Consider the following 12060-nt stretch of genomic DNA (forward strand, 5'->3'; position numbering starts at 1 on the left):
AATTTTCAATCTAAACTAAGAGTGCACATGTAAGAAACTTCTGGGTGAAATAACTAGTTTTAATTTTAGTAATTCAAGTACGTGTGTGTAAAAATTTGTGTGATCATTCACTGTTTTCTTTCTCCCTAGATATTTGAAGCAACTTTTTATGAGTCTCTACCCCCTTTTGAAATTTTGTCGGGATCATTATTACTAAGACTATTATCCTATCCAAGATTGATTAATTTCTTGAACTAATATTTGAAAATGGGAAGCTCATTCTGTTGGCTTATAGCAGAAGTTGCATTCAATAGAAGAGTATGGCTATTTTCCTCTTTGCCCAAGCCGACAGTTATATATATATGTATATGTATATATATGTATATGTATGTATGTATATCCTTGTTAATGAGTGTATGCATTCAATTTTCTATTGTTTTGCAGCTTGTATAGTCATTGTTTTTCCCAGAAAAAGGGACAGAATAAATGCAAGTAGATTGGAGTAAATGTGTCTCAGATCATATGCCCAGTTCTCTGGCATTTTTTTCTGATGCAAAAGCAGTCCATGATTTTGTAGTTTGAGCTGTTATCGTCCATGATATGTATAGAAAAGATGATGTGAAATTGCCTTTATTGCACTATTTTTTTTTCATTTTCTGAACTTTTGAGAGCTTGAATTTGCAAGTTAAGCATTTTTATCCTAAGCATTTTGCATGTAATAAATTGTTTCCTCCAGCTATAACCAAGGCTTTCACAAACTGATAGAAGCAACAGTATAATGCATGTAGCTGCCAACTGCACTAAATTTTTAAGCATCTTCCTTTTGCTTTACAGGTCTGTCTGAGGATGCAGCAGAGGAAACAAAAAGCCATGAACTCTGATGACAACCCTCAGGAGAAATTTCTATCTGATGCTAGAAGCATTTACAATGCAGCAGTACCAATCCATTTTACTCCATAGTGATTGCAGCTTCCAGAAGGAGAGGACTGTGCTAATTTTGATTTAAAAAGAAAGTTCCACTCTAATAATTTGGTTGGGTCTCCCTGCCAACAGCTATCATCCTTTCTGTGAGCAAAGTTTAAGCACTTACCCAACTGTGGTAGGGGCGTTGTGTTGTTTTGTGATATATCATCCCTTTCTAAGGTTTCAGTTGATTGATCAAAGACTGTTTATACATAGTTAAAAGCAAACTTTGTTTCACAATGTGTTTTGTCTTTTTAAAAGATATTCTGAACTGCACCTCCCTTTGAGATTATATTAACATTTGTTATATCACAGTTTTGACAAAAGATAATTATCTCGTTTCCTCCTGTACTAACATTCATGATTCCAGACAGCTGAATTCACCACCAGGAGAAAAACTGGTAATCCATCAACTCTTTTCCCCCGTCTCTCATTGCTTATGCAGACTCCTGCTCTCTAGAGATATAGAGTAAAATATGGTTACTGGACATAAAGGGTAAACCCTTTTGCCATTAACTATGCCACTATGAAAGGGAGTAAAGTTTACACTGTAAGTACCTTGAGCACAGCAACACATGGATTTTTTTATGGTTACCTGTGATTTCTGCTTTTCTTGTCAACCAGTCTGCTCTAGTTATGGGCAAGATTTTCAAAAGTAACTACCACTTTTTGAGTGCCTTAATTTTTATTAATCCAATTGGAGGGTGCTTTGAGTGTTATGTATTTAGAAAGTGCTGAGTATTCACCTTCCAGAGGTCAGGCCCGTGCAAGGTGCCTGAAATACAACACCCAACAACTGAGGCAAACTTGGCCTGGAGTTTGGAAGAGTCAGGCTCATATCTGGATTTCTGAGAGTCAGTTGAGATATTACTAAAATACACTTGGAACTGAAACTAACTGAGACCTGGATCAAGTGTATAAACAGGCATTTGACTAGCTGTTGCTAGTTCATACCAAAATATAAGTTGCAGTCTCTTGGATGGCAGTTAAAGAATGCAGTGATAGCTGCAGTTTAGTTTGTGGTAGATGCAAGTACATGAGCCATCTCCACATCCCACACTCCTGTTGGTTTCCTCAACAGGGGTTCACCAGCTCCTGTTCTAGCTGTAGTAAAGGTCCCTCCAACTCTCTTTTGTGGTGTTTCAAAAGAGGTTGTAGCAGTTGCTGTGGCCAGTGCTGGCTTGATCTATGGATAATAAGGAGACATTATTTTTCAGAATGTCTTAAGCCATCAACATCTCTATGTCTACTTTCAATTTCTTTACATCCACCCACCCCTAAAACAAACTGCTCTTGTGCATCTGCTGCTTAACCCTCTGGTCCTATTCTGGCTCAGTACATGATATAACTGTTTCAATAAGCCTTTTTCAACATGTTAGCTGTTAAATAGCTCAGTAGCCAAGGAACTGGGTAAGGCCTCTGATACCTCTAGGGCTGAAGTGAGCTGTAACTCCCAGCAAAAATGACTCTGTCCCCCAGGAGACCTCAGATTTATCTACAAGTTGTGGGGCCAGAAATCTTGCATCTTTCCCAGGAAGAAAAAATCCTACCCCCTGCTTGTTATGGAGTGATTCTGCTTTCTGAGTTTTCTTCACTCTGATCCCTCCCCTGTGGTTTTTTGTCAGGAGGGTGGTATCCAGCCCATTGTCAAGGTACCCTGCTGCGCTGTGAAAATTACACAATAAAATAATCTCCTGTAGTCTCTGTACACACCTCAGTGACCAAAAAAGTCCATGGAGAACTAATCAATTACTGTAGCTATTAGGCTTAAACGTTAACTATAGATCTCAAATCTTCTTTTGTCCTCTTGTCAGCAGCTACTAGGGAATCTAGAAAAATCAAGCACAATTACTACAGAAAGCCCATACCATAATGGTGTAAAATCCTGGACCAAAGAATCCTAAATTATACGCATATATATAGCTGGAAAGTACACTGCTATGAGACTTCCGTGAAATGTATTAGTCTGTCATGATTCTCATTATTGAATGTGATCCCAGTGCTCAGAGCTGCCTGGCTTCATTGGGACTTTAGGGTAAATGACAAGTAGGTACTCAGATCAATTATATCATCCACTCTTATTTAAGTTATTTTCTGTCATCTTAAGATGTAATGCTCAGAAGCACTCTTATTTGCCTTTTCTGCTCCATGCTTTGCAAAATAAGGTCTCATGAGGGTAGTTTTACAAAAAGGAGAAAATATGCTGGTAATAAACAGGAGGGGGAAAAAGAAGAAAAAGGTAGAACTGTCTATAGCTGTAAAGTATGACCTCTTTGTATATTGTGCTAAATTGCAGTATTTGATAGTATCATCAAGATTTAAATGTTGCATTGAATAAAAATTACTTACTTCCCCCCAATGCCAAATAGTCCATCTAATTCAGAGGAAGGAAGTAATTGAAATGTAGTCATTTATGCAGCAGCCTAAGAGGAAATATTGTAAAGTAATTCTTAGCAGTTCTCAAACGTAGTTTGAATTTTTAAGAAAGTTCTTTTTGGCTGGGAAAAAATCAGGCCAATTACAGGAAGTTTGGAAGCTAGAGAGGTGTAAGGAATGCAAGGAAACATTGCTAGTTTGAGGGACCATATGTTTAGTTCTCATCAGTGATGTTTCTGAGACTGGTGGCCAGTCAAACTGTTTTGAACCAGATTTTATAGTAATGCCTGTTCAGCTCTTCTGGACAGCTTAAACATGCAGTCTATCTGCATGTTTAGCTATTTGAATGGGATTTTATATGGTTAAGTAGCTCAAAGACTAAAATTAATTTTAAATTGCAATTTTATTGAAACTAATCTCAAAGGAATTTTGCGACATTTTGAAAATAATACTGTGATTCATGGCATCTTCATAATCTAGAACTTTGAAACACATTTCCTAAAATAAGCATATATTTTTCTGTTAAACAGGTATGTACTCCTAAAGTTTATTTCTTGGTAGAAGTTTAATTTCAGAATGTTATTGTCCAATGACTTTTCTTTTATTTTGATTTTCTGCCATTGCATTTTAGAAAAACAGGTTAAAACAATTACTACACTGATGACCAAAATCTGGAGGTCTGGACGCTACTCATCTTCTGGGCTTTGTACACAATGCTGAGTTCAAACTAAGACTGTGGTTTCCAGCCCCAGATTCATTCTTCTGTCCAACTATTATTCAACTATGGCACAGAAAAACAATATTTTTCTGCTTTCAAGGGGCTGGGCTTTCCTTTATAATGTCTTGTTATTTTCTCTTCTTTGGCATTTACTGTACAGAGAGAATTAGAGATAAATTTCAATATTCTTGTATTGCTTATAAGGAGTAATTTACTGCCATAAACTGAAATTTGTTGATCAGAGATTGTATTTCTATGTAAAGTTCTTCCAGCATTAAAAAAAAAATAAAATTACAGGGTATACATTATATTGAATAAGTATCTTTCCTTCTTATCAGAATCTCCTGTTTATAAATAATCTAGTAAAAAAACCCAAACTGGTAAAAAGTACTATATAAAATATATTACATACTCCTGAAACCAAGCTTCTGTATCACTTCTTTATTTGAAATTAACCTCGAGTTTCCCACAGCTTTGTTTGCTGTCACCCCTTCACATCTTGTTCCTTTCTTCATTTATTCCTTTATAGCTTGAGGTTGCTCTGGTATTTATGTGGTACCTTCATGTGCTGTTTGCAGGTGACTTAGCTCCTTTGCAGCTCAAAGGTAAAGTTTGCACAGCATTATGCTGCTTCATGAGCCTTGATGTTGTTGAGGGCACATGCTCACAGGGGCAGGCTTATAATTAACAAAATTCACCCATGTTGGAAGAGGTTATGAATGTGTTGCTTCAATGAGAATTTATCCTAATACTCTAGTAGACCAAGTTCAACATGAGATTGTTTTTTATGTAAACAGTGAAAAAAGTTGTTTGTTTTAGAGTCTTGAACTTCCTCTCTATTTTTTTTTTGTCCTCTGTCTTAAATTCTTGTTATAGTCAATAGTATGAGGGATGATTGTTTCTATCCTCCTTTGCACGACAGCTGGTTGTTTGCTGCATAGAAGCTACTAACCTGGAGGAATGTGCTTTTTCCAGACCAGCAGATCACAGCAGAGATACTTTGCACTTTTCTTTGCCTCAAGTTGTATGGCAACTGCTGTAATTAATTGATGGGATGGAAGCATAATTGAATTGACCTGGTCTTCTCTGACAATGTGTCCTGACTGCTCTATCTTTACATCTGCCATATTAAGGAGTACAAACAAATGCAACATGAACATTTTTTTTTTTTTTAAACACTGTGGTATTTTCCAAAAGTTTAATGTTGTTTTGTAATCAGAAAAGGATGTAAAATACCAATTTATTTTCATGTGCAGTTATTGTAGGTTGATGTTTCTTTTACATGTATTGCTATGTGTTTGGGTTTAGTATGTCTGTAAGATGCATTCATGCTTGCAGATGAACTTGCTGTATTGAAGATTTCAGTATCTATTTTTGTGCTTTAAAAGCATTCTTATATATCAGGTAAAAAATCGTGAAAGTAAGCAGAAGCCCTGGAAGAGATCCCCACCCTCAGGCTACACCATGTAAATTGGTGTTAACTCTGATGGGAGTGTTTTCCATTTGATATAGCATCAACATATTATATTGTTCATTTGTTTGCTAGCACCACTGTAAAACCACACTGTCATCATAAAAATGTTCCTTTAAGAAATTATTTTCTGCAAAACCAGTTAATGCTCTAGAACAAAGTGATAACAGTGTTTGATAAGATATTTTCATTTGTCTTTGAAAGCAGAGTACAGACTTGGAGTGCTTCCTAAGTGGGAATGATCAGTGCCAATCATAGCTCACCCTCCACTGCAGCTTCAGCAGACTGACAGTATATTCAGATGCAGAAATAAAATAAAAGCTGTTACAACTGTGTAAGCTGCTCCCTGGCCGGAAATCTTGAAGGGAGGTCAGTCATCCTGAATCATTACTGTAACCTGATTAGAAGCCCAAATCTACTTTTGATAAATTTAAGTGAGTATTTTTCTATTGATTTTGACAGGAGAGCATCCATAATCTCCTGCTGGGGGCTGCATGTCAAAATAAGATGACACATTGGCACCACTGAACTCCTAGCTAGATGATGTAATAAATTATGAGGGTCTTCCAAAAGTGCTATTCCTTAAATACAATGTGCATGAGACTCAGTGGGTATTCATTAAATAGCTGTCACACTGCACCCTAAAAGTGATTTCTTATCTGCAGAGAGTGAAATGTGAAATAGGCATGTGAAATAGGCACTTGCAAAATAAAACCCCAGAGCATTTTATTCATGTTACTTCAGTCACCTATAGATGAAGTCACTCTTAGGATGATGATAGCAACACTATTAAATAGTTTAGGAAATCAAGCAATAAGCAGCATGCTCTCTCTCTGCTCGACAACCAAGAGAATGTGTAAAGAAAGTATTTCCAAAACACAATCTATTAAGAAGAATGAATGTAATTAATTGGATATTTCATCAGCACAAAGCTTAGCCCTCTGTCTTTTAAAAAGTTGTGATGGTTTCTCTAAATTGATTTTGTTGTTACAATTACTATTTCCTGAATTCCACATACTGTTTAAACTTTGGAAGCTCCAGTGTCCTTTGATTATACTGAGCCATTATATCATTGTTAATGAAGGTAGCACAGGTGCTATTCTATACAAGCAAGGAACCAGCAAGGGTATGAGCCAAGGATGACTTATACCAGTCCTCCTTACTTTGCAAAATCTGATGAGACCATTTGCAATGTTTACAGTTTCTTCGGGAAAGAAAAAAGGTTTTATTCTATTGATTTTAATACTGCACTTATTTTAAGGGATAGCTTAGTCCCACAGCATCTTGGAAGCGTTAGAGAATATATGAAAAAGTTGGTTTATAACAGATGATCTTCCAATTCATTATGAAGCAAGCAGTCAGTAATTAATAGTTACTTCAAATGCTCACAATATTTTATACTCATGGTTGGATTCAATTACCAGAGACATAAAGAGGATTATTGTACTTTTTTTTCCCCTGATGGCATAATGAAGTCAAGATCCATAAATACTGGAGAACAGTCAAGTTACTGCATATATAACAGGAATTGCTTTTTTTCCAGCTGCCTGGAGGTGTAGTGTCTTCCTTCCATTTGAGCAACAGCTGGGCCTATGAACTTGTAAGAATACATCTTGGTTAATATGGGGTGATTGCTTCTGGTCCAGTAGAAACAAAGAGAATTTCTCTTGGCAGTGTATTTGAACACCCTGTTCCAGCATTAACTGGATATTTCATTGTGGTACGATGTGATTCTTTCATCTTGACACTGGACTGCCTATTTCAGGGCTCAAGTCTCAAAAGCAGTCAGGAGGAGTGTGACTTGTGAGGGGAGCATTTCCCCCATTGTTCTGGGCAACAATTTACATTTCCCCCATTGTTCTGACTTCAAATGTAGAGGTTTGTCCCTTCTGGCTCCACTTAGAAGGCATGGAAGGAGGAAGAGGGGACCCAAAGTGCTGGATTCCCTGCAGAATTCTGTCCAAATGCTCCTATGTCATCTACCACAGAGAAATGTTTTCGGGTTTTTTTTTTCCCTATTTTTGTCTCTTCTTTTATAAAAAAGTCATTCCATGTTTAACATTTAATAGGTCATTTCATGGGGAGAGTCTTTGCTTTCAGTTCTTCTCATCATCTGCATTTTTGTCAGTAGCCGTCAGGTCATTCATTTCTTTTTCCTTTTACCTTTTTTTTCCTACCAAATTCCACTGACTGTAAATTGATGATTTTGCCCAGCAGCCACTTTGTAGGTGTGTTTTAAAAATCCTGAAAGAAGGAAAATTTGCAGCAAACTGCGTGTTTTGGTTAAACTTTTGGAATACAATGTATCTGTTCTTCTCTGGGATGAATAACTTTGCTTTCACCATCAGGAAAAAAATGAATGGAAAACCAAATGTGCTCTAAAGAAGCTGATACTTTTTTTTAAAGGGCTACTGCCCAAGTATGTCATCCAATGGAGGAAAGTTGGTAGCTGCATTGTTTTTTGTATGACAGCTACCCAGACGGTGATGTGATACCTTTTATTGGGCTAACCAAAGTTAAAATTAGAACTGAGCAAATAAATCCCAATGACTAACAGAGTTTTGTGCATTTAACCTTTCTTGCTTCTCACCACGATCAACCTTTACAAGCCTAGCCTCTGGTTTATGGCTTCCATTTTACAGAATGGTGAGAGATGATGAGCCTGGTGAGCTCCCTACCTTTAAGTTGACAGTTTGATCACACAGAAACACAGTCTGGTCCTACTTGTTCATGATCATTGCACTGAAAAGAAAAACATTGCACTGAGAAGAAAATTAGGGATACCAAAACACAAATCTGAATCCTGAAGTGTTTAGCCAAAATAGGCTTCTTAGATCTCAGACCAGTGGGCGTGTCCATACCTTCGGGGCTGAGCTAGGAAGTGAATTCAGGAATTTACCTGTATGTTTGTTTACTTGGATTGCTGCAGTAGAGTTGAGGGAAGCTTTGTCATAACATTTATGGAAATCTACATGCACTGGGACTTTTTGTATAGGAGTTCCTTACCAAATCATTTTCAGGTTGACTTCTGAAATTCATTTGTCTCTTTCTGGTGATTGCACTCATTCCTGTGAATTTTTATTCACCAAGTTCCTTCTCCATATCATTTTTACTCCTGGTTAACCATCCTTTGAAACTGGTTGTGCACAACCGCGAGCAGAGAGAGCAGCACAGCAGAGGTAAGTGGGTGAACCCTCCCATAAATAGCAAAGTTGTATAACTCCCTGATTCACCATCCCTTGGGTGTGGCAGAGCAGCTCCCAGAATGGTAAACTTTCTCACCAATGTGGCCAGGGGACATTAATGTTCAGAAAAAAAGCCCAGCTGTAGGGTACAAGCAAAAGGAGCACCCTTCTCCTTCTTAATTTTTTGTGCCTACTTCATCATTGCTTGAGGCTAGACTGTTAGTCATGTGGCGTCTGTGGGGAACAGAGTGTGGGTGTTATGAGTTAGGACAGACCGAATCTGGGTTCAGTCAAGGCTCAGATAGTGTCCCTCTGCAGTCCCAAAGCTGTGCAGTAGCCCTTTTCCCCCCTTCTTGACATCTTTACAGGCTCCTCTCTGCTCCTAAGCACAGAAGAAACAGGAATGCTCAGTTTTACTTCTCCAGGGCAAGTCTCCTGGTCCAGCACACAACTCCAGCACAGGTTGTGCCAACATTCCTTAAAATTCACCACAGATTCCCGCAGCTCTATGCCTTCACCCAGTTCATGTCAGAGGTGTATTCTGGCTCCCCTTTATGTATTTTCCACCTGTTGTAAACTATGCTACAGAGTGGTGCTTAGAAAATACTCATAAGCTTGTATTAGAGACTTTTGCCTCTCCTTACAGTTTTCTACACTTCTCTTCATCCCCTATGGGGACATTGTAGGGTTACTATACCACACTGCTGCGCTTGGTTCCCTGTCCTTTCCCTTGCTAAGTCCTGCATTATCAAAGCTAACCAATAATTTTTTGGATTGCATTCAGTTTTTAATTAAACTTGAGGCCTGTGGCTCAGTGTGGGAACCCAGAAAGTGAGACTCCAGATTTGGAGGAATTGGTTGTAGGAGAATAGAACTATTGTTTGGCTGCTCCCAAGCTCATACCTTTGCAATCTGGCTGGATCCTACTAGCTGTAAAAAAAAACTACTTCGTTTGTATTATCCCTCTTCTCGGACAAAACAAAGTATAGTTTTCAGAGCCATCTTTTCTTCCTGATTCTTCTAGTTTGCATCATGTAAATTCAAGCTGTCTTGCCTTAATCTTTCTTTGCACTTGGGCCAGCAGTTGAAGGCCTGTGAAAGCATGTGCATTTTATCCTCTGTATGCTCTACAGAAACAGCTTTACAAACCACAGACTATTTTAAATTAAATGGCCATTTTTTTAATCCTATCATTACAAAGCTGAGGCTTGATTGTTGTCCTCAGTGTGCTTCATGGCAGCAAAATTCCTGTATTTTGGGAAGTGTGCTGTCTATTCATTCATCTGGAGTGGATCCAAAGGCAAATTGTGGAACTGTTGTGAGTGCTGGCTAGTGCTCACAGAATTACTTTCTCTAGTATATGGCCTGCATTGTCATTTTGTGAAATGATCAGATGAGAAGTCATCATCATTTGGATCATGAGGTTGCTTTTTTTAAGAATACAAATGCACAGAAATGGTCTTTTAAGAAGTCCAGTTGTTTTCATTACTGCTGGCACAGCAGCAATTGAAAGCAGCTCTACTGTGAGACAGAGAAACCCTCAATTCTGTAATTTGTTATTTACTTTTTTCTTTCTTCATAGGAGCATTTATGAAGGTAAACACCTACTTCAAAACAAATCCATCCAAGAAAGTAATTGTGAAATCTTAAAAATGCCATCCTGGGTGATCTCTAGGGAAATGTTGGGATTCTCCATCTTGCAGATGTTCCACTTAAGCTATCCAAGTGATGCCAGTGGGTAGCCAAGTCATGCAGCTTGCATGGTGTGGTCTGTAAGCATGGAGCAATCGCTTATCTTTTCTCCAGAGGTTTCCAGCTGGACTTTTAGGTTTTGTTCTCTTAGTTTCCATGAAACCGTTTTGTCCCAGGGAAGACTGGGTGACCCTGGGTACAAACAGCCGCTGAGCTGAGTTTGTGGGTTATTTTAGATCTGTTGCCAATTGGAATGTGAGGGATAACTAAATGGGGTGGAGTGTCCTCAGTAGCTTCTGGACCATAATCATGTATTCTCAGGCCAGAGGTGTGGCTGGCTGGCTGCACAGCACTCAGTGCTGCCACATTTAGAAAACTATCGACCCAAATTTCTACTCTTGGTGGCTTCAGGAAGTGCAGCTCCTATGGAAGGAGAGACCCATTTCTTGGGTAATCCAACACAAAGTGAACCTTGAACACAGGGGCACTCTGATGCTGCAGTCACCCCACTTTTGAATGGAGTTTTCTTGGTTTCCTATGGGCACCTGCTAAAACAAGTGCCTGCAGAAGAGGATCTTCTGCCCATGATGGGATTATTCACACTAACCTCACTCTAATGTGTGAATGATTCCAGGGAAAAGTTCTAAATTATGTGGTCTATTAGCATGGTGAGCAGTTTCCAAAATACTTTCAGTAGCATAATTTTCTCTGCTTAATAATAAATGTCTTATTTATTATCTGACTTCCATACTGATACAAGCTACCCTACAGCCATATAGGCTGACTTCAATTTAATCCAAACATAAGAATAATTAATATAATTAGATCAATATTAAAATAATATTTAACAATATTAAAACTGATTAGAATTTTAAGTAACTTAGTAAAGAGGCAGCTCAGTGTTGTTTTTCAAGTTAGCTGAATTAAAACGTCAGAACCCCTAAGCCACAAATTCTGTTCTGTCTGAAAATAGTTTATCACCAAACAACCTCTCAGAAGATGTTTTTTATCTTGGAAAACCTGCCAACTGCCAACTTGAGACTTCAGAGTCTAGGTTTAAAGATACCTAAAATAAATAGCGTACACCACATGTAAATACATATTTTAAATTCTTTTAAGCCTTAAAACTGTTGATTAATTGTTTTCTTTGGTCACAAGTAATTCAGATGCCTCTCCTGGGTTTAACCTGCTAATATATACAAGACATGTGACTGATACTTTCCCAAAGTAAATACTATTCCCTGTCTCTGTTCACCTCATGCTTCTAAATGATGTATTTGGAAGAATGCTACCGTCAGAAAACTCGGGGATTTGGCAAAAACTCCTTGGAGATTTGTGTAATGACACCAAAAGCCCACCTCTGGCACATTTAATGTTGCTCTCATCTCTTGAAAGAGCCTTAGATAGTTGAGAGACAGGTAGATGAATTACACTACCTTCTAGAAGTACATTTTTTTCTATTGCTCGAGTGGCTTTGTGTTTTCTTTTTGGTGAAGGTCTGAGATTAATCTGACCTGGGTAAATCAGTAGCAAAATGAAATGTATTTTTAATTAATTTCTGCTTTGTTGCTAGTATACTTTCTTACTTTTGCATTTTTGTGTGTGTGTGTACGTGCATCTACTTGGTTGAAGCATATGCAGAACATCCAGACTTTCATTAAGACAGTAAGAGTGGT

At 38.0% G+C, this 12060-nt stretch overlaps 1 protein-coding gene across 6 annotated transcripts in view; it reads left to right on the plus strand.

The window, feature by feature from the left end:
- The window catches only part of BBS9 (Bardet-Biedl syndrome 9), a 291335-nt gene that overhangs the window by 275955 nt on the left and 3320 nt on the right, over positions 1-12060 (plus strand). For 2 of the 6 annotated variants that reach the window (XM_021553256.4, XM_021553258.4), the window contains one exon: positions 814-4460. The exons of the other annotated variants lie outside the window; for them this stretch is intronic. In XM_021553256.4, the coding sequence (XP_021408931.3) occupies positions 814-860 (47 nt within the window). In that variant the 3' untranslated portion in view covers positions 861-4460. Of the gene's footprint in view, positions 1-813; positions 4461-12060 lie in introns of those variants that run through there. 6 annotated transcript variants of the gene reach the window in all.

The sequence above is a fragment of the Lonchura striata genome, chromosome 2, assembly GCF_050655825.1.
Source record: "Lonchura striata isolate lonStrDom1 chromosome 2, ASM5065582v1, whole genome shotgun sequence".
Lineage (NCBI taxonomy): Eukaryota > Metazoa > Chordata > Aves > Passeriformes > Estrildidae > Lonchura > Lonchura striata.